Genomic DNA, 25712 nt, shown 5'->3' with positions numbered 1-25712 from the left:
GAGTGAGGTAAGGGGAAGGCTGTTTACTAGGCCGAATATATGAATGTATCTGGATGATTCTAAACTTCGTCTATACTTGACCTTGAACACGTGTAAAGAAACATGCTGAGTTTCCAACGTCTTAGAATCAATCAAACAGCACCTCAGATAGCCGTTGTTTTGCCTCCTCCGGATCCCAATCAACCAATATTCTTTCCTTCTTGTCCTCCATTTTCCACTCCACAAAGGGCTCCATGGCCGCTCTTTCCTTCTCACTTAAAAAATTGACCCTCGTCCTCCATAGGTCATCCTTGGAAACATCCTCCTCTCGGGTTCCAAAAAACTTCTCATCTAAATACTTCCAAAATACCGTGTCAAACGCCCAGCTGTTTTTCGCAGCATAATTAAGCCAGAATCGACCAGTCTCCCAACTTTCACGCATGTGCGTAGACAAAACGAATGGTAACGTTTCAGAGCCAAGTTCTTTTTCAACTTTCTCCATAGCCGACAACCAAGTCTGCAACCGGATATCATAGACCTTGGTCCAAGAATCGATGTCCGGTTTCCACGACTCTGGCACTTCGAGAAGCAACCACCACGGACAATCAAGTATGAATTGTGTGGGTCCAGCATAGCTAAGCTCCCAGTCTATAACTGCAACTATGTCGCCAGAGTCATCGACGAGGATATTGCCAGGTCTGAAGTCATCGGCCCAAAGCCTGAACGATCCCAGATTACTTGGTGCCCGGGAAAGTGGAGAAGACCAGCTTTTAGACTGGGCTGACCAGCTATCATCAGCAAATCCAAAGCTTGAGAGTCGATTATCTTTCGCCAACCGGCGAAAGAGTTGTCGTGCCACATACTTATTTCGGCAATCATCCTGGGTGGTTACAAGGTCATTGTGTTGAAAAATGAGCTGTGCTATATGTATCTCTGCTAAAGCAACATACCAGTTATCTGCCGTACTATATGTCTTGTTCTCTGGCGGAAGTACAGCACGGGGAATATTTGCGAGTTGTAGCATGTCGTTCATGTTCTTGGAGAGAGGGCGTCCCGTTATGGAGAAAGTATTGTCACCGTTCTCAGACAACGATCCAATGCGATCGAATGAGAGCCGAGAGATCTGTAATAGGCACCGTGCCACTTTCCCGTAGAAATTTGAGAGCACGGTCTCGGAGATGTTTGGATCTAGGACAGAAGTTACGTCGGGGTCGGGGTTGGGCATTTTGATTTGATCAGCCATTAATCCACGATTTTCTACGTGTTGAAGGATCATAAAAGGACCAAGATCAGACTTTTCGCCATAGTAGAGTACCTTGGGAACTAGGATCTGGGTGTGTTGTTCGATATATCTTGCTGTGGCACCTTCTTGAAGAGTCTTCTCAATTGGAAACTGAACCCAATCAGGGCAAGGTAGCCGAACATAGACATGGAAGCTATTCCGTCAACTTGGACCTTGTATAAAATGTTGTATCCACCGATGATCAAAGGTGGCCCGAATGTTGCTTTTCTCCCGAATTTCTGCCCCGCAAGGGAAGCTGCAAGTTCGCAGGTGTCTCTCCTTCGAAGCCGTTTCTGTGATATTTCTGATGCTTCATCGTTTTTGTCCCACGCCAAGTTATCTAGTTGTGCTCTGGCGTCGCCCATTGTAACTCTGGTCCTGCCAAGCGGTTCCGTGGTGATGAGATGAGATGGGACAAGGCGAACTCTAGTCGAATGAAGTTGATGGTCCAGAAACGTCTTTGTGTCCTACTATGTGTATTGAAAACTCACCGACCAGCAATCAACAGACCACAGGCTGGATCACACCTAGTATGAGCAGACAGGAGATCCAAATCTTGCCCCTGTTTGACTGTTGCATTGTTGTTGGTGTCACGTGGCGTTTAAGACCGAGTACGTTCAGCAAAAGTTTCTATATGTCCACCGTGATGTCGGTGTTAGTAGGTGCAAATCCCAATAGAATAAATGTACAGAACATGCTTTTTTGGGAATCGACCTTCTAAGGGATAGTATTAGACCCCCGGTGGCCCATCGTGCGCGGGCCCCTAAGCGGCTAGCATTGTCTGTTTGCGCTACCCCGGCCACCACTGTTAAAAAGGTGTTGGGTTGGCTTTACAGAGTACACATGCTTACGCTCAGAAACAGAAAGGAATTTTAAAATGAGAAATTTGGGCTCAAAGCCATGCGACACAAAGCTCAGTTGCGCCCGAGAGTGTCTCCAGTTCGAGACAATATCTTATTATCTTGGATCAGGCAGACATGGTATCACGTGCGATTTGGGTTGGACTGCTGATTGTGTTGGTATTTTAATATATATTCCTGGTCTTCATCCCAAGCGCGATGAGCCGGCGTGAATAGAAACTTTATAGAGACAGACTTAATTTGCAGGCCTTCTCAAACTATAGCTTTAAGGATAAATAACTTACTAATCTAATAAGTCCTGGCACATCCTTGTTAAGCTTGCAAAGTATACAAATTGGAAGTATAGCTCTCTACATAGCATTAAATTATCTAGGCGAAGAAGTAAGCAAGTATTACTTATTAGAGGACACTATACTCGCGGCCCTAGAGAGCATTGGCCATTACTCTTAATATAGTCGACTTAATTACCTAGGTATTTAGAGTGTTTAGACTCATATTATCTATTATAGCCACGTGTGTTATGACCCCCGTAGTACCTAAGGCTTGGTAGGGTGAGTTTTGGACGGAAGTACCTACGTACTTGCGCGTCAACGAGCCCGAGAGCTTATGCACTGGGGGTGATCAGCGATCTTGCTCGCCTCAAGCTTGAACAAGAAATGTGACGACACCTCGATTTTTTATATTATGAAATGTATCTCGGTCCTGATACGAAATGGTGCTCCCAAGCCCCACCCCAAGCCTTGGAATCCAAGATTCAGTATGCGCGTCGTGTAGCATTCTTAGCACTCGCTGAATGCTTATCCCGACGTTGCCGCAAGATCTCTGGAAGGGCAAATTGATTTAAACACATGCTATTATTTATTGACGTTCTTTGCAGCTATTGTTTTTAGCAATAGGCCTGCCTGGCCGGAAGAATACGAGAAATGACCCCTCCATCCGAGCACCTTGCGAACCCCTCGTCCCCTGCAGTCAGCATCCCTCCGATCCCTCCAATACCACCGGGTAGCAGGAAACATGCTTCTACATTCTCCATCGATACGAAAACTTCCGTCAGGACCTCGAGGAGTCGTCAGGAATACATGGATAGCTTGGAGATGCCAACGCGCGAGATGGTGGAGAGGATCAATAACGTGCAAGAGCAGAAAGAGGAGGAGGGTATTAGGAGGAGGTTGAGTGTTGACAAGCCGGATTTAAACGACGAGGAGAAAGCTAGAGCGGCTAGATTGATACAAAGGAATTATAGGGGCCACCGCGAACGTCGAATGATAAATGGCATGAGTCTGGACCCCAGCTCGCGATGGCTTGAAGCAATCAAGGAGGCACGGTACAGGAATTTACTCCAGCCAAGGCCAAGGAATAGTATGGACGGGAATGAAAACGATATGGAAAGTCTGCCGGGATCACTTCCAACTAGGGGAAGTTGGGGTCATCAAAGACACGGAAGTGCCGCCAAGCAGAACTGGAGGAAGGTTGGGTTGGTTGCGAGAAGGGCAGGCGGTGATGAAGATCCGGATTCTGATGAGGAGAGTACAAGTGAGGAGAATCTGCCGGCCGATGAACGAGAAGCGCGTCGAAAACGTCGGGCGGAGCAGAAGCTCGAACGCCAGCGCGCTGCGAAAATTATGGATCTGCAATACTTCCTAGAGATGGTAGACCTTAAGCATAGATATGGGTCGAATCTCAGAACTTACCACCAAGAGTGGAAGAAAGCTGATACGAAAGAAAATTTCTTCTACTGGCTGGACTATGGTGAAGGTCGATTCATTGACTGCCAAGGTTGCTCGAGAGAACGACTAGAGAAGGAACAAGTTCGATACCTGTCGAGAGAAGAACGGCTTAATTATCTGGTGAAAATAAACAAGGATGGGAGGTTGTGCTGGGCGAAGAATGGCACTTTAATAGATACGACAGTAAGATATAAGGACAGTATCCATGGAATCGTGCCGACGGAGGACTCTACCCCGGCTTACGCACCAGCCGTGGAAGACAGCGCCTACTGGGACGAACGCTCTTCAAGTGATGGCTCATCAACTTCGGATTCAGATTCAGATGACCAATCGATAGCGGCGAACAAATACACTACGCCTGAATTTGACAATGCTCGAGGTATAAAAAAGATTAGACATGTCTCAGCGACTACCATATTCAACAAAATGCTTCGAGGATCTGTTACGAAGAACACCTGGATCTTTGTTGCCGACACGAGTTTTCGATTGTATGTTGGAATCAAACAATCTGGTACTTTCCAACATTCGTCATTCTTGCATGGAGCTCGGATATCAGCTGCTGGTTCCATCAAGATCAAGAATGGGAGACTATCTAAGCTTAGCCCGCTCAGTGGCCACTATCGGCCTCCTGGTATGTTATATAGTTATCAATTGCCTCGATACCTCATGCTGACGCTCCGTAGTATCAAATTTCCGAGCATTCGTTAATTCTCTGAAGGTGGAAGGCGTTGATATGAGCCACGTTTCAATATCCCGCTCATTCGCCGTCCTAGTGGGATTAGAGGCCTACGTCAAAACCCGCCGAAGGGGCAAGAAGTTGCTCAAGAAGTTTTCTTATCATCGCGAGAAGCTCCTCTCACCCGCAGAACTAGCTAAAAGAGAGGAGGAGGAACAAGATAAGAGCGAGAGTGCCGCGAGAGAAAGAAAAGTCCTCGAGATGAAACAACAAGCCGAAAAGGAGGAGAAGAGGGAGCACAGTGTGATTAATACTAAGCTGCTTGATAAACTGCATATCACACCGAAGATCTCGGGACATGGAGGGGGTGATAGTGAGAGGTGCAATGAGAAGATGGAGAAGGCCGAGAGGAATTGTGCTATCCAAACGCCAGGCACTGGACCAGAAAATGCCATTGCGCCCGAGGGCACAAGGAATATTTAGTACTTGGTCTAGGTTATGGTTCAGATTTGATACCCCGACTAGTAGGAATGCTGTTGGTTTTTAGATGGGTTCATGGAGTTCTGTGGCACCGGGAGGCAGTTTTATGATGAGCATATATGGAAATGGTTATGATAATGATTAGCTAGATATCCTTGAGAGAGACTCTTGTGATGGACAATTAAGGTGCGATATTAAGATGATAAAAGCTTAGCAACATCTTAGTTTTAAGAAATATATCTTTGAAGAAGTTCAACCTTTTTATAGAGTTTACTGTTTTTCAATATCCCAAGTATTTTGAGCAATTATTGATAACTCATCGGAAAGGAAAAAGCAGATATATATTTAGTCCCCTTTTACAACTTACAACAAAAACGACGGCTCATATGTCGGGCTTTAGTGTTTAGTAGTATTCTAATTTATACCTAGCCAAATCATACTAAGTAGTAATAACTTGAATCTAGAAGCCAATGTTGTAAAGGTATAGACAACCTGCAGTGTAAGACGCTAAGTTTGCAGCCCCGGAGACAATCTTCACACGGAGCATTAATGATTTCCTACTATGCGAAAGCAAAGTGTATACATCAAACCTACTTCTTAAATATATCACGCTTTACAGACACTCATCAAAAGTACGTAGCAGTACGATCAAAACCACGCTCTTAATTGCAATATGTATTGATTTGATAAATTTACAACCAGATTTCGACTCACAATTGTGACGCCCGGATGTAGAAAGCCTGTTTTCTACAAGGCCGATCGACATCACAAGTGCAGTCTACCCACAACTCCAAACGCTAATGCATGTAACCCCTAAGAATGCCGCCTAATTTACAGCTCATCAAAATTCGGGCGCTCGATTACCCATTTTCTGGGAGTGACCGGCAATCCCACGTAGTACTCCCACGCCCTCGCCACCTCGAGAACCAAGATTTCCCAACTGCATTATGGTTAGAGAGGTGTACGGTGATGAGAGTGTTCGGTAAGACTTACGCAGTCAGAGGGAACCTAATCCAGCCCCAGATGACGTATTTGGTGATCTTCCAAACGAGACCGAGTTCGTTCCAGAAGGCTTCTGAAACCGATTCTTCCTCCGATTGCGCCTTCTTGCGTTCTTCCTGCTCAAACTTCTCATAGTCATCTGCAACGCCGTCCCCTGGCCATTCCTTGCCTGGTATAACATGATGTGGCTTTCGAACACGGTCTGGCAACACATAGTGATTGTCCGCGCTTTCAGAGCCACTCTCCTCAGCTTCAACCATGGTCCTGAACTCATTAATCGCCTCCAGCGACTGGGAGATTCGGCCGAGAGTGTTAAAGAGAGCAACCAATTCGGTTCTCTTCAGGACTGGGACATCCTTGGAGCTGTTATACTCAAATAATACTTTCAACGCAGCTCCATAACCGGCCGTTTGCAATTTTCCCCAGAGTCTGCATTTATCGCATCCTACGCAGTCCATAATGCGGCTGACGTTCCTAAACCGGCCCCTGAAATCTTCCTTCAAACTGGGACCTTCGCCATTTACAAACATAAGACCTTCATCAAATATCTGTGGCACTTCCGCAGCTTTAGAAGTCAACGCCTGGACTTTCGAATTGGTGATAGCATCCTGGACGGGGTCGCCGGAGCAGAATGTATAATCCTTCAAATACGGTCCCAGTTTCGTTACTGCTCGTAGGACTAGAGCATAATTGAAGTAGAGATTTGACACCCTCTCCGGGAATTTATGGAGACGATGTTTATAGCATTCGAGATTTGGTCCCCAGGCTCCCGTGGTCTGATTCAAATACTCCCAGCATATGTGAGTCGTGATGGAAGTATGCATACCGGAGATGACTCGGTAGAAGACACGTTTTTCCAGGCACTCATCTTCGTTTTCAAGGCCAGTCTCAGCGACAAACGGAGTCCCTGGAGCCTGCTTTTGCTGTTCCTCGAGAGCTTGCTGTCGTCCATGCTCTCGCATAACGGATTGCAACTCATTTGCTGCAGGGCCTTGTCGTGTAAATGGCGAGCTCCCAAGAGATGCTGACTTGGGGAAAGAGGATTTTGAAAAGCAGTTTTCCTTGTATATCGCATCCCACACCTGCTTTGTGCCTTCGCCAGCGTACCCGGTAAACCTCTCCGGGTTGTCAACTAGACTGACATAGTCTCCCTTCCCGCTAGACCCTTCGTCGTCCGGTACGCAGTAGTCCCGCTCGTCGCACTCGTCGTCGTATTCCACCACGCACGTCTCTCCAACATCCTCACCTAACTCCCCCTGTAATGGTTTCTTGTATCTCTCCTGCTGTAGCTTTTTCCCGGGGTGTTCCGCCTTCGGCCCCTCGAGTTTGCCCAGCTCTTTCGCCCTCCATATTTTCGGTATATCATCTTCGTTGTCTAGCGTATTAACAGCACAGGCAATATTGCCACACATGCTGTTCTCATCGCTCCAGAACGGGCATTCCCTACCGAAGAGATTCAATCGGTAGTATGAGAAGAAGTCGGTATTGTTTGTAAGGTCGAGGAGCGAAGGGCGCAGCTCTTCGTTGAGTCCATCGAGGGTGGAGTACGACGCACATGCGTCAGAGACAATGGCTCTGGGAGATATCTGATAGAAGGCATTAGACAAGTATGCCTGATAGAGAAGAAATATAGCGTACCGCGCAGACATCAGGACTTTGGGTTTTTGATTTGGACGGGCCTTTGGAATCTGCGGCATGGCTGGTACTTAGCAGTGCGAACACCGCCAGATAAAAGACCTTTGCTGCAGACTTCATAATTGTCAGAAGACCTTGGCTTGGTCCTTTATCCCAAGGCAATTGCCGATTTAGCCAATATATCCAGGATGTTCAGGGTGGTGGAGGTATGGAGGTTGAAGCGTGGCCTTTCACGGGAGGCGAACGTCAAAGGAAGACTTTTGGTTATTGAAACCCAAATTTGTGTAATGGTGCAATCTAAAAAAGTATAAAAAGTGCACAAGAACGACAAAACAAAGATACTGGAATTGAAATTGAAAACAGGGGGAATTTGCACAGTTGATTTCAAACCATGAGGGTGTTTTGTAAGACCTTGACATAAGTCAGGAGCTGTAATCTGTCCATATCGGCGCCTCATGAACCGATTCCTGCGCCCCTCAATCCACAATCTACAACAGAGGCAAACGCCACAAACGGTCCTGCAGGATCGGGGGTTTCCGGCAGATCATACGAAGGAGTCTTAAGACCGAATATATTACTTTTGGTTAAATTTATTAATAGAACATCAGTTATATACTTCCTGCCTTTCGTATTCGGCGCCCTATCCATGACTACCTTCTGATCAACTGAAATACAGACATGCCACTTGATTTCCATTCTGAACACGAGGCAATGCAATAGAGCTAATCTTGATATATTCTATTATCTCGGTCTACGGAGTTATCCTTTTCTTTCGAGTTTTATCTATCAAGTATTGTGCGGCCTGCGGTTCTGTTGTGATGTTACGTTCGCGGCCAGGACGGAACGGTAATCTCGGCGACCAGCCGCTCACAACGATCGCAATCAGCAGCTAACTTCAGGGCTACAATGGCCCAAAGCGCTCGCTAATCCAGTGTTCCTTCATCATCTGATTTATCGTACAATCGTACGTGCTCACGCCGCAGAAAAGACCAAACCTTCGGAAGGACACCATGTTCATTAACCCTATCTAGTACATCGAAGTGGCCCCTGGAAGCCATAAAAGTGTAGTGTATCAGGACATGAGGCATGACATCGTCAAGCAAAAACCGCTGCTCGTAAAGACATCATGCGCGTCCGAAAACCGTTAAAATCGAATCGCGCTGGAGGGGAAGCTCTGCCTGATTATTGGCTCGGAGGGACGTAGTTGATCGGTCTCCTAAAGCAAGAATCAGTAAATGTTCCGCGGGTGGGGGGGTTGTATTCGTCTAGCATGCTGTACGTACTTGAATAGAAGTATGTGTGGCTCGGGTTCGTGTACTTCATAATGCTCCCATCCAAGACTCTGCGGACCCAGAGTCAGTTTGTTATTTCCACCGCAGTTTGTTTCAGCCGGCTCGTACCTGAGTAATACCCAATGCTCTCCATTCCTCCTCCCATAGCAGTTTCAATGTGCCCTTTGACTGGTCATGATATTCTTTGGGGATCGCCTTCAACATCGCTTTCGGTAGCTGGACATGTCGATATTCAAAGTTGTCGTCCGAATACCTGCCTGGCATTAGCTTCTTCCGGTAGCTTGAAAGGAAGATATGATTCCAATATCAAAAGTGACACTAAGAGAGATGTTTACCTTGCAGAATAATGGATCGAGTCAATAAATTCGTCCAGGCGCGCCTTCTCCGAATCTGTCAGTGGCCTAGGGGACTTGTTGCGTCTGTTGTAGTCCATGTCCGTCATTTTGTTGAGCTGCTATGCTCCAGAGGCTCAACTTCGACTGGTGAAGCTAACCGCGGGGTACGCGACGTGGTTTGGTACTTGTCCGCAGTCGTCCCTCCAGGATGAGAAGAAGATAATAGCAGATATTGACTGTGCTCTTGAAGAGGAAGTCTGGGGATTGCAGGCAGTGTGATGTGCCGGTCGGATCTTGATCTGGCAGGGTGGGGTAGCTGTTGAATATATCCGGCTGTTGATGAAGTTTGCTTTGATGGTTTGGGGGAGCAGCAAAGTGCGGAGGCAGAAGTTTGGCAATCGGCTACAAGAGAGGTCCCGCAGATATCTAGATGAGTCGTAGTGAATTGTACGGTCGGTATGCGCGTTGGCAAAACAAAATAGTGGTCTTGGGGTTCTAGAAGGCTTTCTTTGGGCGCAACAACAAATAATAATAAACACCAGCCTTTGGGGGCGTGCCTTGGCTGTAAGGGTCGCACGTGACCTGGGACATTCCCGCCCAGAGCGAGTTTTGCACTCTCAACTCAAGGCCAACATTGCATACGATACAATAGCAATCTAAACAACTACATAGTATTTACAGACGCCATCTCCTATGTATCCCTATGCTCTTTAACGCCGTACTTGGTACTTCGTCGCCATATATATTCATACCTATCGAGATCCCCGGGACCACTTCGGCAGTCCCAATTGCAGTGTCATTCGACGCGCCCTCAAGGCCAGAAAACATCCTTGTTCTCGAAGTCGACGACCTCATTCCAACGCGCACCACTGGGACTTGCACGCGTTGAGGGGCGCCATTGCACGATCACCACCGTTCGCCAGAAGGCGGCGCATTGTTTCAATAATTCGCTTTGTCTGCGCGACCTAGGTTCGCGACCGATATATATACCATGGAGTCGAAGCGCAAAGTAAACGGGAGCGGCGTTGCAGCCGGCGAGGACTTGGACGAGCGTGCGAGCAAGAGAAGAAAGGGCGTAAGTTATACCATCTCCATCGCGACGACGGGAATTCTATGGTGATGGGCACATTGGTGGCTTTGGTGCGGTTTGTGTTCTGGTGCTGGCCACCGGCCGTCGCAACATCCTTGAACCTCACACCGGAGCAACACTTCGCTTTCTCAATTGATTGCTTCGAGTCTGCGAGCGACCACAAGGCTGACGGTCAACCAGGACAATATCGATGTCTCCCAGGAGGAAACGCCCGAATCAACCACAGTACAGGGACTGAAGCTCGTCGAGGTACTGAAGAAGACTGAGGATAAGAGGTATGTTTCGATTTTGCTAAATAATTGTTTGCGACGGATGAACCACCTTCAGCCTCGTGGGAGGATGGGAGCGTCCTACGATACAAGCCTTGAAGCTCTTGAGGCACTTATTGTTATGCATATTCGCACTTCCATCCGCAGAGAATATGAACACATATTTTGGCAAAGGACACTCTGGACAATGGCTGACCGTTCGGCATAGTGGACGCCAAATAGCTACGAGTTTCTTGACTCTTCCCAGCAAACGGCAGTTTCCCGACTACTTCAAGGTTATTAGGATGCCGATCGCAATCGACACAATCCAGGAAAAATTGACACGGCGCGAGTTTAAGAATCTCACAGAACTTGAAAGCTATTTCAAGCGGATGATAGCGAATGCTAAAGAATACAATCAGAAGGGTTCGGAGGTATATGATGATGCTGAGAGGTTGCGGAAGGCCCTGAGCAATTTCATGACCAAAACCAACCCGGCATACAAACTAATACCTGGCTATACTGCGATTCCAACTCCACTCCCGACCGAAGGTAACGCACCTGCGGGTGCTGGCGATGAGGATGCCGAGGGCGAACTAGATGACGCTGCTGAGGCAGCTGCTGCTGCGAGGAGAGCCCGAGGCCGACCCTCCAGGCCATCCAAACCAAGTTCTCAAAGAAAAAGCATAACGCCAGCAGTATTGGAAGGTCGTCATGCGACCGCCGGTTTCCAAGGACTTACGTTCCAGCAGGCACAAGAGAAGATCCTAGAAGGCTTAATGAGGGAAAAGGACCACCCAGCGTTAGTGACTTATTACCACCACTTGCCATGTTATTTGCTAATTGCGACTAGTGACGAGTATGCGACGTTCGAGGTGTTCATTGATTTACCAGATCCTCGACTGAAAGACTATTACCAAGTCATTCAACACCCTGTTAGCCTGAGGTCCATAGTAGGACGTGTGAAAGGTCCATCAAGGGGAGCTGATGCAACCACTCCTTCAGAATTTAAATCCTGGGCTGCGTTTGAAAAGGAAATGAAATACATCTGGAACAATGCGTGGCAATATAATGAGGATGGCAGCGAAATATCTCTCCTCGCCAAGAAGCTCCAGGTATGTTGCGTGATGTTGCTCCGTGGCTAATCGTAACTAATTATGTGTAGACGCATTTTAACAAGTTATTTCGGGAAGCCAAGCAAGCAGTGCAAGAGCCCACAGCTCCAAAGATCAAACTCAAGATGCCTGAACAACAACAAGCTCCGAAGATTACTTTGAAGTTTGGTGGTGGTAGAACCAGTCCTACCGGATCTCCCGCTCCACAAACAAATGGTGCAAATGGTACGCCTGCGAATGGAACTCGCAGAAATCCCTTCGGAGGTACATATTCTTCCGCAACTCCAGTCCCGAGTCTGGGTCAACTTGACCGCGCCCGGAGCATGTCAGGTGGTGTACCGTCTCCGACCCCATCGAATGCAGCAGTTGTGAAGAATGAGGAGGGCGCTCGCAATTCTCCGGCGCTCCCTGCCGCGGGATACACCAACCCCCGTGCAACCAGCCAAGCAGTCTCAACTCCAGGCGTCACAGGAGGAGGAATGCCTCCGCCGTCGACTCCCGGGATTCCTCCAAGCAACAACATATATACTCCCAGTGGCTATGCCCAATCCTTTCAACACCAGGCTCAGCCTCCGGTTCAAACTTCAGTGTTTGATTCAAAATTTAGACAACCCGGGAAGAGTAAGATTTTGACGTTACCTTGACTGTGCTTTGATTTTCAATGCTAACTATTTTAAGATGCCTCTGATGCGATGATCACGAATTTGAGTCTTGCCACTCATCCAGGTCTTAATATTACTCGCCATTTCCGCATGGATTTGCCTCCTTCGCCGACCATGACCCAGCAATCAATTACAATCAATCTTCCTCATACCCACTACTACCTCCAGATTAAGCCAACCATAGCCTCGTCACTGTTCGAACGTCAGTACAAACTATTTGTCACGTGTGGAACTCAGCGACTACACGCCCTGCCAGCTATACCAGGCCACTCTGTGGACCAGCGGCATCCCTTATTCGAGGCCCGTCTGCTTCCTGGAGTGAATCGGATTGAAGTCGAGTTAATTGCTAGTTTGCCCAAGGGAGCTCCTCGACAACCAAATGGCCCAGACGTGGAGCTTGAGAAAACCACTATTTTTGCGAATCTTTTGAAAGACCCTCACCATAGATGAGGCGGGGCTGTATTACTATTCGAGGCTAACGGCGTCGCGCGTTTGTGGATGATTCAGTTTTGCTTGGGATGGAGTCCGCTGCGCTTGCCGGCCATGAGGCGTTGTAGTATACTAGCCAGCGTTATTTCCCATGTTGCAAGTTGGTAGATGAATATGACAACAGTATCTGGCTTCTTCGTCACTTCATGGGAGTTACGGGCGGTCGTGGTGGAATAACAGCTGGTTTGTAGTCGTGTAGCATTTAAATCTAGGTCGCATTAGGTCGCAACGTATAGAAATCAATATCATGCAATTATGGAATACCTAGATATTTAAATTTGCCACTTGAAATTGTGAAAGAAAAATGGCATTAAATTCAAGTCAAAATTTCTGCAAAGGGATGTGTTAGGAAATACTGCTTGTAGGCTACTCGTACCTACTCAGCCTCTTTTTGCCTTCCCAACTCATGCCAAAATGTACCATTTGACTAGAAGAGGACAAGTCGTGGAAAAGTCTTCAAGACGGGTAACAATAGCCTTTCACACAGTACTCAGTAGCCAACTCGAGTCAGTAAAGCGGCCTCGTACTAAATAAATAATTTCATCCACTACTCCAACGCTACCAACCCTCCACGCACCCGCCAGGTTGTTGCCCCGGCATGCGCACGTGACTCGGCTGGCTGGCGGCGTGGCGGTTAACCGAATCCCAAATTTCGAGCTAAAGTTAAAAAAGTTCACACCGATAGAAAAACGCTAAAAGGTCAATCCTCCCCGCCAGCGACCTGCAGTTTTCTTCCCCATTCCAAACCCACAATCCCATACCCATATCCAACATGGCTGACGAGGTTTACGACGGTGCGATCGGTATCGATCTGGGTTCGTGATCCCTTTTATCCATCGCGTGTCTTCCTTGATGGTTGAGGCTGCGTCTATCTGTGCCCAATTGCTGACTTTTGATCCATAGGCACCACCTATTCTTGCGGTATGTCTTCCGAGACAATGGCTTCATTGCGAAGTCTTGATGGCATCACGGGCCAAATACTGATTCTTTCTAGTTGCCAATTATGAGGGAACCAATGTTGAGATCATTGCAAACGAGCAGGGTAGCTTCACCACTCCCTCGTTCGTCTCCTTCACCGACAAGGAGCGCTTGATCGGCGAGTCCGCAAAGAACCAGGCTGCTATGAACCCCAGAAATACCATCTTCGATATCAAGTCAGTCTCACATTCACTTTTTTGATGTTCCAATCCGCGATAAATGAAATATATGCTAACATGTATCTAAAGGCGATTGATTGGCCGGAGATTTGATGACCCCATCGTTAAGAAGGATATCGAATCATGGCCGTTCGCGGTTGTTGATGCTGATGGAAGCCCTATGGTCGAGGTTGAGTATCTCGGTGAGACCAAGACTTTCTCACCACAAGAGATCTCAGCCATGGTTCTCGGCAAGGTAAATTATTTCCCTCGACATATCGCGAGCTTGCGGCTGACTCTCCCTGCTATTTAGATGAAGGAAGTTGCCGAAGTCAAGTTGGGCAAGAAGGTTTCCAAGGCAGTTATCACTGTCCCTGCCTACTTCAACGACAACCAGCGTCAAGCTACCAAGGATGCCGGTGCCATCGCAGGACTCAACGTTCTCCGAATCATCAACGAGCCAACTGCTGCCGCCATTGCCTACGGTCTCGGTGCCGGAAAGTCCAACAAGGAGCGAAATGTCTTGATCTACGATCTTGGTGGAGGAACCTTCGATGTGTCCCTTCTTAACATCCAGGGTGGTGTCTTCACTGTCCGCGCCACTGCTGGTGACACACATTTGGGAGGTCAAGATTTCGATACCAACCTGCTCGAGCATTTCAAGAAGGAGTTCCAGAGAAAGACCAAGAAGGACATGTCAAATGACCCCCGTGCCCTTCGTCGTCTCCGGACAGCTTGCGAACGTGCCAAGCGAACTCTCTCCAACGGTGCCCAAACCACTGTTGAGATTGACTCCCTCTTCGATGGAGAGGACTTCAACGCCCAAATTACCCGTGCTCGTTTCGAGGATCTCAACTCCAAGGCCTTCAATGGCACTTTGGACCCAGTTGCCCAGGTCCTCAAGGATGCTAACGTCGACAAGAGCAAGGTTGACGAGATCGTACTAGTTGGTGGATCTACCCGTATCCCACGGATACAGAAGCTCCTCAGCGATTTCTTCGATGGCAAGAAGCTTGAGAAGAGCATCAACCCTGATGAGGCTGTCGCATATGGTGCTGCCGTCCAGGCCGGTATCCTTTCCGGAAAGGCCACCTCAGCTGACACCGCTGATCTCCTCCTTTTGGACGTCGTTCCTCTTTCCCTCGGTGTTGCCATGGAGGGTAACATCTTCGCCCCCGTCGTCGCCCGTGGCCAGACCGTCCCAACTATTAAGAAGAGGTACGCCCTTATTTTATTTTGTTTTGATCCTATTGCAAAATGCGTTGGTTATTTTATTTTATTTTGAAAGTACTTTTCTGCGGAAGGTCAATTGGAGTAAGGGTGAGAGCACCTTCCAGTCTTGAGGGTGCTCTTTCCTTGGTGAGGATGAGCATCAGGCGCTTAACCCTAAAAAAGCCCCCTGAACGAGGCGCTACAAGGTGAATGTCACAGACATGTTGAATGTCCCAGACAAGTTGAAACATTCAGACTTCAACGATAGGAGAAAGCCGGCTGCTATGAAGTGCTACTGCGCTACCTGCGCTATTTCTTGCTCTAAAGCGTATAATCTTTCAAGACACAAGCTCTCAGCCACTTTTCAACGCGATTTCTTGCGAGCATCATCATTCTCGAACATAGACTAATATTATCATTAGGACCTTCACCACTGTTGCGGATAACCAGTTTGTGATCCCCGTTCCAAAGTCTGTATATAATTGCTAACTCGCGAGCTAGACAAACCGTTCAATTCCCTGTCTTCCAGGGTGAGCGTGTGAACTGCGAGGATAACACATCCCTCGGAGAGTTCACCCTTGCACCAATCCCTCCCATGAAGGCTGGTGATGCCGTCCTCGAGGTTGTTTTCGAGGTTGACGTCAACGGTATCCTCAAGGTCACTGCCACCGAGAAGACTTCCGGACGCAGCGCCAACATTACCATCTCCAACTCTGTTGGCAAGCTTTCTTCCAGCGAGATTGAGAGCATGATTAACGGTAAGTATCCTGCAACGTCTTTCCAGCCAGGTCGCTAATATTTAAATTAGATGCCGAGAAGTTCAAGACCAGCGATGACGCTTTCAGCAAGAAGTTTGAGGCCAGACAACAACTTGAGTCATACATCTCAAGAGTGGAGGAGATCGTGTCCGACCCAACCATGGCCCTTAAGTTGAAGCGCGGAACCAAGGACAAGATTGAGTCCGCCCTCAGCGACGCCATGGCACAGCTTGAGATTGAGGATTCCAACTCGGATGACCTGAAGAAGAAGGAGCTTGCGTTGAAGAGAGTTGTTACTAAGGCTATGTCGACCCGCTAGGTTACCTTGACACAAAAAAGCACACGGAGCAAAGGATATGATGCATGGTTTTCATGGCATGGATTGGACCAATTGTTTTCTGGCTCTTTTCGCACTGGGTTCCTAAAAGTCATTTGCGTGTTGTGAATCTGGCTCTTGTGTGATCCTGGAATGTTCTCTTCCTTTCCCTACGGGCATAAAGCGCGCTTGTAGAATAGGAAGACGGCGAACGTTAATCAAATTGAATTAGATCATAAAAATCCACATTTCACATTATTCGTGCAGCTCCTTTTGTCCAGTTCAATGGCTTCAGTAGACATTCTGTTGTCCACAATCTCGGTTTATTATATGCTGCAGCACATTGTCCTATCATTAAACTGATTGAGGGTTACTTCGTTCAGATCTACACAGTACTGAAACCAAATCCCAAGAGTCATGGAAGTCCCCATGTAACCTAACAAATTCCAAGGACTGCGTCATTAACGTCACAGCTATTTCAAATTTACCGTAGAATACAATCCATATGCTTCGGGATATTTAATCAGGTTCACTAAGCATCCAAGTAATATCCCTATGTTTACCTGTAGACCTTGGGACGACATTTCTCCTCATGAAATTCTTCACCCCATGAGCCTTGAGCTTCACCGTTTCCAAATACGGATCCCTACATATCCTCTTTAACGCCCTCCAATTCTCAGACAACTCTAGGCTCCCCATTTGTGTATACCTGAGAGTTTCGGGGTGGTTGATGACAACCTCCAGCTCCCTCAATTTCCCATTCAAGATCATATCTTCTATCGCGGGTGCGAAGCTATCGAGGAAGAAACGGTTCGCTCCCCATCGCTGGAGCCAGATATGTAAACTCTTGATTTCACGCCGGTTATCCTGGAACTCGGGGGCTAAGGATGGGAGGAGGTCCTTGTTGTGGCCGTGTCGGATGGTGAGGTAGAAGGAGTTGTGGCTGAAGTAAATCGATCGGATTTCGTGGTAGATTTGCTGGTTGGCTAAAAGAAGGTCATGGGGAAATGAAGGGAAGCGATGTTCGTCATGTAGGGGATTCAGATCTACTACTCCTGCGTCGGGACTGGCGACTGTGAGAATATATATCTCCTGCCGGATGTCTGGAGGGAGATCGAGGAACCGGAATGGTTTGATCTTGACGAGGGGTTCTGGGTTACCCATAGCTTGAGGGAGGTGGAGAGGAGTGTACGGCGTTGCGTGCGAGGTGGTAAAGCTATTGTATATATACTATGTCAAAACAGGAGTTTGTTATGGCCGTTGAATGGCATTGCAAGCTGTATCTGTTGATACATACCTAGGTAGGTAGTGTTGTCTGTTGTATCCAAAAATACGACGCAGTTGTGAAAGGCTGACACAAGGCGGCGAGGCGATCTTGACGCCTCGTTGCGAAAGCTTGGTTTGACAAGCAACATCAAGTCCCTCACAAAAACTCAAACCATGCCTGTACGACATCTATCACGCACCAATGTGGCAAAACAGCTACTGCTCAGGGCAAATAAAAGCCCCGAGTCTTTATTTATGTTGGTACCCGAAAGATTACCGCAATTGAGCCACTGCTAACCAGATCCCCAGTACAAGAACCACCACCCTCCTTTCTCAACCACGCCCTGTAACACTACCACAACCGTTCAATGCCTACCGCAACTTCTCCCAAAGCCCTCTTCTATTGAAAAAGAAGACTAAGGCCGACAGAGAAAATGCCGAAGAGAAAGCCGAGACGGGCAAGCAAGGTGCAGCGGATGACCCATTCGATTTCACTGCCCTGGAGGCAGGAATTGACAAGGCTCTCGACAAGCTCAAGAATGATCTCAAGAAGCTGCGGACGGGAGGCAGGTTTAACCCGGAGGTCTTGGAGAATCTAAGGGTGCCTTTACAGAAGGATAGTAAGAAACTTGAGCGGCTGGGGGACTTGGCGCAGGTATTGCCTAAGGGTGGGAGGAGCTTGATGGTTTTGGTGGGCGAGAAGGATGTAAGTCCCTCCTAAACAACCAACTGGGTCTTATTATGGGAGATTCCGGATATGGCTTGCTAATGTCAGATATAGCATGTCCATGCTGTCATGTCTGCCATTCAAGGCTCAAGCGATCTAAATCTCCAACCAATGTTAGACGCGAAGAACCCGAATCAGCTTAATGTTCCTATTCCGCCGCCCACTAAGGAGTCGAGAGATCAGGCCCTGGCGGCTGCGAGCAAGACTGGCGAAACGGCGAAGACCGCTATTCAGGCTGCGCGAGGTGTGCAGCAGAAGCGCTTGAGAGCTATGGAGCTGAACAAAACGGCCCGGCCTGATGATTTGAGAAAGGCACATAAGGATATGGAGAAGGTTATGGAGAGGGGGGCTACTGAGGTGAAGAAGTATGTAGAGGAAGCACGGAAGGCTATGATGCAGACTTGATTGTTCTATAACATGACACTTTTGTACAATTATACCTAAACCCAAAAATCTACAGGTACCATATCATACAGTTGCCTTTGGGTTGCTCGCTTTTGGTTTCATGCTCGGCAGCAGCGTGCTGAGTTTCTTCTCCAACTTCCTGAGGTCATCCGGTAGATATGTCTCGTTCCGCCTTAAGAATGAGTCAACCTGACCAAGTACATCCCCCTTATCCGCAGACACTGGTGCTTTATACTGGCCACCAATCCACGCCTTCAACATCGCAGCACGATCTGCTTGAGAAAGCCCGCCAATTTTGGCACTTCCAAAGTCTTGAGCCATCTCTCCATCGATTTCCTTCTCTTGCTGCTTCTTGAAAGACTGTGCAATATCCTTCTGCTCCACACTCTCAAAGAATGCTACACCATCACCACGGTTGATTCTCCCAAGGTGCTCTCCCGCGTGACGGTAATTCCCTGCTATATTCCGCGTAGCCACCTGTAATTTGTAGTCCAAGGTCTCCTTCAATCCCGCAGAGCTCGAGATGACGGGCGGACCTACTCGTGCCAGACTCTCTGCGTTGGTCGTAGGATTATATGGTGCAGGCCACCCGCATTCCGCGTTGAAGAGATAGGCTTTCTCCTCCTCGTTGTACGGCTCTTCGGCTTCGTCGTCCTGGAATTGTTGTCCTTTTTGGCGATTCCCACCCCTTTTCCCTCTGCCTCCTCGTCCACTCTGACCACGTCCTACACCACGTCCTGCACCACGTCCTGCACCACGTCCTACACCACGTCCTATACCGCGATTTACACCACGTCCTGCACCTCCTCCCTCTCGCATACCACCACGAGCGGCCGCCCCCCCTTGCGCACCAAGCGGTGTCCAAGACTGTCCACGATACGCCCCACGAGAAGACTGGACAACCCGTACAACAGGGCGATTATATTCTTGCCCAGGTGGTGACATATCCATCCTTCGGATCGTGAAGGCTTGAGGTGGCTTAGCTGCAAGAGAGCGGGCATCGATACCTCGAGAAGGCCTAGGGGCTAGTGATGAGACCTCCTTGAGAGCATCTGCTGATCGTTGGGATCGTGTGGGCTTGGGCGCGTCATTTCCTGCAGCGTCGAGTTAGTATCTTCATACCGTATATAATTGCTAAAAGAACAATTGCTCTTAATCCAATAAACTTGGGGGAACAAACCTCCATCCTCAGCGGCCCTGGACAGGGAGACAGAAAACTGCCTTAAGGACGCGGTAATGCCGTCTGCAACTCTTGTGAGGTCACTGGCGATAGGTCTCCCTCGGCCAATGGCCGAGTGCATGTGCCATTTATACATGATGTGTGATGAAGCTACCGAGTCCTGACGTTCGATAGTCGAGAGCACAAAAGTCGGGAGCTCATGAGAAAAAGTTGATGCCTTGGGTGCCTCACAGCCTTCCGACTTGGTAAACACAACTCAGGCAGTATGCTTCTCTTGACACCCCACCACAACATGATACACGGCGCCTAAAACACACTCGTTTACAAAAATCTTTTCCTCTATTTGGTGACCAGACCTTAAACCGCCCGGCAATTCCTCAATTCCACGCCCTTCCTAAATCAAATTCCAAAGACCCCGCCTCGAATCCAGATCTCACCGCGTAAACGAACAACTCAAACCCAAGCCGCCATTATGCTCCGCCGAAAACCCACCGCCATAACCCTCACAACAGAAGATATCGCCATATACGAAGACGCGCGCAACCGAGAAGCGCTCCAGCGTGAACAGGCTGCCCATCAAGCCCACATGCAAGCACAAGCACAAGCCCAACGTCAAGGCACGCCGGGCAAGAACCAGAACCTGAAGGACCCGAATGATGAGTTGCGGCCGTTGCCCGGGGACAGGGCGAGAGGTGGGCAGGTGAAGTCTAGAGAGGAGAGGTTGGGTTTGGCGGGTGGGAGTTCGAGGGGTTGATAGTGGGAAGTGGATTGCTGTTTGAGCGCGAAGTCACTCTGAATTACAGAACTGTGGATGGAGGGGTGGCTATACGCTTGGACAATGATATGCGACGACTATGGACTGTATCGTACAAAAACGGTTCATCACAAGGCCAACGGACTTGCAGCATTCATTGACCAACGGGTTTTTTCACGGTCCGCTTCCACCCTATGGAGGATTACCACATAGCAGGGGCCATCCCTCCTGTGCCCGCTATCTGCTCTAATATACAATCAAATACCGTCAAACGGTAACGGCTCTATATACACATACACAAACGCTATTCCGAGCGCCGGACTCAATCTATCCTCGCGATCGACTGAATTCCCTAGTACGCCTATTCGCTAAATGCCAAAAACACTCTTCCATGAGTGACCAAGTTAGAAAGGGGGGTTTAGGAGGGTGGAGGTTGCGAAGATGATGGGGTTTTCAATTTCAACTTAAGCGTCGTCTTCTTGACCAAGGGTACTGGTGCTGACTCTGTTCGCGGTTTTGGCGGAGCACCGGGGAGCGGTTTGCGACCACCAGCCGAATCAGGGAGCGGCTTTCGCACTTTCACCCGTGAAGCGTCACCCGGTGTCGATGGGGGAACTGCTAGTGATGCTGGGGCAGATGAGGCCGAGGTTGTCGATGCTGCAACAGAAGCCACGGAGATTACTGGCGAGACTTTAGGTGAAGGTCGAGGCGTAGAAGAACTTTGTGACGACGGTGATGATTTCTCGCGCTTGATTGTCGGTTTTGGTGGCAGGCTTTGGATCTGTAGAAGCTTTGCTGAAGGGACTTTGAGTTTCACGATCCTCTTTTTAGCAGGTGGGCCCTCTGAGCTTGGAGTTGCTTCGACTGGTAAAGGACGCTTGGGCGGTCTCATAGCCCCAGCATTACTTGTAAAGCTAAGGCGGACTTGTGGAGGAGCGGGGCGAGCTGGAGGAGCTGCGGTCCCTAGCGAGACTTTTGGTGGTTTTACGTTCAGAATGGGCTTTCTGGGTGCCTTTCGGACCTTGCCTGTCTGCTTGAATACCAAGTGACCCTGTACAAATTAGCGCAAATAATAAAATAACAAAAGGAAACAACATACCTTCCCAAGATATTCCACCTTCCAGAAGCACGGTAGTTTCAGCTTGACAATCATGGACTCCACCGCCTCGTAAAGAATGTTGCAAATATCAAGTAGATCCCTCTGCTCGTAAACTCCAATGACCGAAGACTTAATAGCCTTCCATAATGCAGTTTTGATGGCCGCGTTACCCTTCAAATCCTCCTTCAAAGCAGCAACAGCTCCGAAAATGCTTGTAGTACGCGCAATATGGGCTTGTCTCGCCTCCGTCGAGGCATCCTGAACAATCAATCCATCCTCCTCGGTTTGCATTTCGACATCTCCATTCGGTGCGGGTGGAGGGGGCTCAATCGGTTTATTTTCTCCAGAGGCAACAGTGGCCAGTCCAAGGAAGAGCCTCTCGAAGAGATGGTGGCGGGTGTAGGGTGAGGAGTCGGTGCTTAAAACATTCAGGAGAAGACTTGCAACGGCATTATTCGTGAGAAAGCCAAGGTCCATCAGAGCCTCGAATGCCTTGATACGAACAAAATCTGATGTGCCATCATGAAGGTATTGAGCGAAGTCCAATGGTTCGATGGGTATGACCTTGGCTTTCATAAGACGTCTCTTGCAGTCTAACACCGTCGTAGTATAGATGTTTTGGTACGAATCTATCCACTCATCCATACGACGATATCGGTCTAATTCATCTAGGACAATCGTTTTGAATTGGCTCGGTTCATCCTCTTCCTCTTCGTCATCGCCCTTAAACACCTCCCCCGCCCCCTCTTCGCGAACAGGAATCAGAGAGTCTGCAAGGCATGATAGCAGGTTGGCGACCTTGTGGTTATCGGAGTATTCATTATTCCCATTGTCGTTAAACCGCAGCATATCGAGAATAAGTTGCCTAGCTTCTTTGGGACAATCTCCTCTGGTGTCGCGAATCTGTGCCAGAGATTTGGGAATGGAAGTCTCAACCCAGTAGGCCCTCTTGTCGGTAAAGTCGTTTGAACGAGCCATCTTGGAATCCGGATAGCAGAAGAATTCATGATACGCCTTTTCGAGATGCTTCAAACCTATCCAACCAGTCTTAAGAGCCGCATGTTTTTGTAGTAGTCCGGCAGCCATAGTCCTGATGCCATGGAAATACCGAGTATCCATGAGGGTCCTAACGAGAAACGTAGACACCAGGTTGTGTGGTACCGTGTTCGACAAAAACAGCATTGACTCTTGCTGGGCCACGACATCTCGGTCTTGCTGAAGTTGAGAAATGTACATGTAAGAGGGCATGCTGGTGAACGACTTTTCGCACAACCATTCAAAATCCGCATCGATTCGTATCCATTCGTAAGACTCCTGGTCCATCCGCGCCTCTGTTTCTGCATCCCAGTCGGCGAGCCCCCATTCTGCTACGTCAGCTGGCGTTTGAAGGACATCTCCTAAGCAGTAATAAAGAGCATCATCTCCGCCCTCGCCGGAAATATCGACCGCTGCTCCAGCCAAGCGCTCTTTTTGCCGTCGACTCCGCTTCAGGCGCTTGTACTTCGTATTATAGGGGATCTCAATCTTTTGAACCCCCTCTCTAATCTCCACAATATGCTCATAAGGAGTACCATCAGCTTCGTGGATACGAATGGTCATGGGACCAGTGAAAACAGGCTGTAAATCGCCTGCCCATACGCCATGAAGTTCCTCCTTGAGCATTCGGGTAAAACAGGGTTTCTTGAGGCTTCGCTGAGTAGGCAGCGTATCCTGTTTCTGGCTGATTGTCATTTCGACAACAAGCCTTTTCTTGTTGAACTTCTGGCTTATAGAAAACCTTGGACACCCGGACCCAAGAATCCACTGGTTCCAAAAGGGCTCTGTCTGTCTGTATTTTGTGACCTTATCTACCAGGCGACGAAAATCTCTGGTGTTCAAGGCGCTCTCCTCTGGTTGGCCCGTGTTCGCTGCTATGATGAGCTTTGATAGAACTCGAGTGAGGCCCGCAGAGCCGGAAGCCTTTATGATGCGTTTGTCAAGAATGAACAAGACCAGTGGTGCCTTCAGCTTCATAAAGTCGCGTTCGAAAGGTCCAACGTGGAGGGCTTCTCCTAGGGCGTATAGCGAAGGTCGTGAAATATCTAGTTCTACCAAGCGGTCTGTGAGGGTTTTTTGCCGAAAAGCATATTCATTATTCCCACACAGATCTTTCATGAAGAGGCCGGCCATGTAGTGGGAAAGCCCGATTGTGATCCATCTATCACCACGGTCTTGGGGGACAATCCCCACACCAAACCACTGGCTAGCTAGAGCATGGACAAGTGTCCTGATATTCTCGACTTCGGGATCTATGATGTCTTCCCGGATAAGGAGCCGAGTACTGCATAAGGAGAGTGATGCCGTATGCTCCACGTCGAAGACTTGGTCGTCGACGAAAACCAGTGAGTACTGGGAGAAAGGATACATGCCGAATCTGAGACTGAAGTGGTCGAGAGCATGAGCCATAGGGGCGCAGGTATGGCGAACCTCGTCAGCACGTCCAGGTAGGCAGTAACCCACAACTTGTACCGCCTGACCCTGCCCCAACTTCTCGCCATCCTCATCCTCGCGGAACTCTGAAAGGTCGACTTGCTCGAAAGGGCCAATTGCAAAGCCAATGTGTTGCGGAGCCACAACCCTATTGCACTGAAATTTGACAATTTTCTTTGAGCTATCGTCGAGATCCACGCTTTCATCTGTCAGCTCGCCGGAGCACACAACCACCATCTCTAACAGCTTCTCCTCCTCACTGAGGGGCACTGCAAATTCTTCAATTTCTTTAAGAGTGCTTGCAGTCCCGGCGGGAAGATCTTTCTTCCCAGGTAGTGCCCCTTTATGGTGGCGTACAGCCGCTGGCTTCCTCTTGAGCGCATCCCCTAGCATCCTTGAGCATTTAATGGTAACATCCCAGAGACATCTCATAGCGGGATCATCGACGCAAGGGAAAATGCAGGAAGCAGTTCCAGAGTCAATCCAGTGTTTTGAATACACATATGGAAATCGGGCATCCCCCTCAGCCAAGCCTACAAATTGCAATCCATCTCGCCAGTAGTTGGTAGAGAACTCGATGCTGACCGTCAACGGTTGAAAGCGTCCGGCTGGCTCTGTCGCCGTCTTAGGGGTCAACATGTTGTCCGCCACCGACATTCGAGCCGCAACTCCCATTGAGGATCTCTGCCCAAGTGGAGTGGCAGCACCCTCGGAGAACAGGTCTATCTCCTCCACACGAACGCCCTTTGGTATTGCAATTTCCAGCGCAGTATGGTCCTTTGGATCGCCGCCCTTAGGAACCGTGAGTTCCTGTGTACCGTTTCCGTGCCCAGCATGTTCCTCTAGTTCACTTTCCTTCTTATCCCCAGTCAACTTGCCCAGTCTGTCCCTCTGTAGATGATACTGGTTTGCGCCCCAATCCACATACTTCGGTATATCCAATGACTTCATAGGATCCTCGTAGTTGAAATTTGCCGGTAGGCCGTTCACCAGCACCTTGCCACGTTTGATAGAGCATTGCCGCGCATGAATCCTAATCGTCTTGAGATCCCTTGTTTGCGGTACGATTGTAATCTCAGTCCGACCCGTCAAGCTCTGGGTTGTGAAATCGATTTCCAGCTCCAGCTTCTGATGTAACACCGTAAACCCCAATTCCCTTGCTGGTTCTGGGCCCTTGAACGCATGCTGAGCCGCTGCCAGATCCGTGTCGAGCAGTAATCCAGGCATCCTGTCGAATGGTGTATGCCCTGGCGCAACGAACTTTGATGAACGTGGGACTACCGCTGCGCGACGATGTCCAGCTAAGAAGCTCTCATCCAGCCCCCCGAGCTTCCAGCCCTCTTCCCCCTCTCTCTTCGCAAGGTTGCGCGCGTTGTTCGCAGGTAGGATGGGTCGTCTTCAGTTCATCTTCCACTCAGGATGTACGCGCATTCACAGGCTCGTCAAATGGCCGGAAGATTTGATGGTCTGTCCTTTAGAGGGCGGCACGTCGACAGAGATGAATCTGAGTAGGTTATT

General features: G+C 48.8%; 11 protein-coding genes across 11 annotated transcripts; 5 read left to right on the top strand and 6 right to left on the bottom strand.

Moving 5' to 3' along the window:
• Positions 1–127: 127 nt before the first annotated feature.
• On the bottom strand, positions 128–1626 carry BP5553_08555 (Uncharacterized protein; the record flags this gene model as incomplete). Its single annotated transcript, XM_032017178.1, has 2 exons — positions 128–1372; positions 1435–1626. The coding sequence occupies 2 exons, from the start codon at positions 1624–1626 to the stop codon at positions 128–130; spliced, it is 1437 nt and encodes a 478-aa protein (XP_031866609.1).
• A 1418-nt stretch (positions 1627–3044) lies between these two features.
• BP5553_08554 (Uncharacterized protein) lies at positions 3045–5007 on the top strand (the record flags this gene model as incomplete). The annotated part of the gene is made up of 2 exons (XM_032017177.1): positions 3045–4479; positions 4532–5007. 2 exons carry the CDS (start codon positions 3045–3047, stop codon positions 5005–5007), a joined length of 1911 nt encoding a protein of 636 aa, XP_031866608.1.
• Positions 5008–5835: 828 nt separating this feature from the next.
• On the bottom strand, positions 5836–7761 carry BP5553_08553 (ERO1-like protein; the record flags this gene model as incomplete). The annotated part of the gene is made up of 3 exons (XM_032017176.1): positions 5836–5944; positions 5998–7592; positions 7645–7761. The coding sequence occupies 3 exons, from the start codon at positions 7759–7761 to the stop codon at positions 5836–5838; spliced, it is 1821 nt and encodes a 606-aa protein (XP_031866607.1).
• A 1062-nt stretch (positions 7762–8823) lies between these two features.
• Positions 8824–9375, bottom strand: BP5553_08552 (Cyclin-dependent kinases regulatory subunit; the record flags this gene model as incomplete). The annotated part of the gene is made up of 4 exons (XM_032017175.1): positions 8824–8857; positions 8925–8983; positions 9042–9186; positions 9269–9375. 4 exons carry the CDS (start codon positions 9373–9375, stop codon positions 8824–8826), a joined length of 345 nt encoding a protein of 114 aa, XP_031866606.1.
• Positions 9376–10259: 884 nt separating this feature from the next.
• On the top strand, positions 10260–12833 carry BP5553_08551 (Bromodomain-containing protein; the record flags this gene model as incomplete). Its single annotated transcript, XM_032017174.1, has 6 exons — positions 10260–10343; positions 10539–10633; positions 10686–11408; positions 11460–11721; positions 11772–12342; positions 12400–12833. 6 exons carry the CDS (start codon positions 10260–10262, stop codon positions 12831–12833), a joined length of 2169 nt encoding a protein of 722 aa, XP_031866605.1.
• Positions 12834–13644: 811 nt separating this feature from the next.
• BP5553_08550 (putative heat shock protein 70) lies at positions 13645–16297 on the top strand (the record flags this gene model as incomplete). The annotated part of the gene is made up of 8 exons (XM_032017173.1): positions 13645–13687; positions 13776–13793; positions 13867–14026; positions 14099–14264; positions 14322–15226; positions 15643–15669; positions 15722–15978; positions 16029–16297. 8 exons carry the CDS (start codon positions 13645–13647, stop codon positions 16295–16297), a joined length of 1845 nt encoding a protein of 614 aa, XP_031866604.1.
• A 516-nt stretch (positions 16298–16813) lies between these two features.
• Positions 16814–17458, bottom strand: BP5553_08549 (uncharacterized protein; the record flags this gene model as incomplete). The annotated part of the gene is made up of 1 exon (XM_032017172.1): positions 16814–17458. The coding sequence occupies one exon, from the start codon at positions 17456–17458 to the stop codon at positions 16814–16816; it is 645 nt and encodes a 214-aa protein (XP_031866603.1).
• A 276-nt stretch (positions 17459–17734) lies between these two features.
• On the top strand, positions 17735–18692 carry BP5553_08548 (Uncharacterized protein; the record flags this gene model as incomplete). Its single annotated transcript, XM_032017171.1, has 3 exons — positions 17735–17817; positions 17870–18266; positions 18342–18692. The coding sequence occupies 3 exons, from the start codon at positions 17735–17737 to the stop codon at positions 18690–18692; spliced, it is 831 nt and encodes a 276-aa protein (XP_031866602.1).
• Positions 18693–18755: 63 nt separating this feature from the next.
• BP5553_08547 (uncharacterized protein) lies at positions 18756–20008 on the bottom strand (the record flags this gene model as incomplete). The annotated part of the gene is made up of 2 exons (XM_032017170.1): positions 18756–19786; positions 19873–20008. 2 exons carry the CDS (start codon positions 20006–20008, stop codon positions 18756–18758), a joined length of 1167 nt encoding a protein of 388 aa, XP_031866601.1.
• A 336-nt stretch (positions 20009–20344) lies between these two features.
• Positions 20345–20626, top strand: BP5553_08546 (uncharacterized protein; the record flags this gene model as incomplete). Its single annotated transcript, XM_032017169.1, has 1 exon — positions 20345–20626. One exon carries the CDS (start codon positions 20345–20347, stop codon positions 20624–20626), a length of 282 nt encoding a protein of 93 aa, XP_031866600.1.
• A 418-nt stretch (positions 20627–21044) lies between these two features.
• On the bottom strand, positions 21045–25421 carry BP5553_08545 (uncharacterized protein; the record flags this gene model as incomplete). Its single annotated transcript, XM_032017168.1, has 2 exons — positions 21045–21677; positions 21726–25421. The coding sequence occupies 2 exons, from the start codon at positions 25419–25421 to the stop codon at positions 21045–21047; spliced, it is 4329 nt and encodes a 1442-aa protein (XP_031866599.1).
• Positions 25422–25712: the final 291 nt, after the last annotated feature.

Source organism: Venustampulla echinocandica (genome assembly GCF_003357145.1).
Source record: "Venustampulla echinocandica strain BP 5553 chromosome Unknown scaffold_8, whole genome shotgun sequence".
Taxonomy (NCBI): Eukaryota; Fungi; Ascomycota; class Leotiomycetes; order Helotiales; family Pleuroascaceae; genus Venustampulla; species Venustampulla echinocandica.
This window is presented reverse-complemented; position numbering and strand designations above follow the sequence as displayed.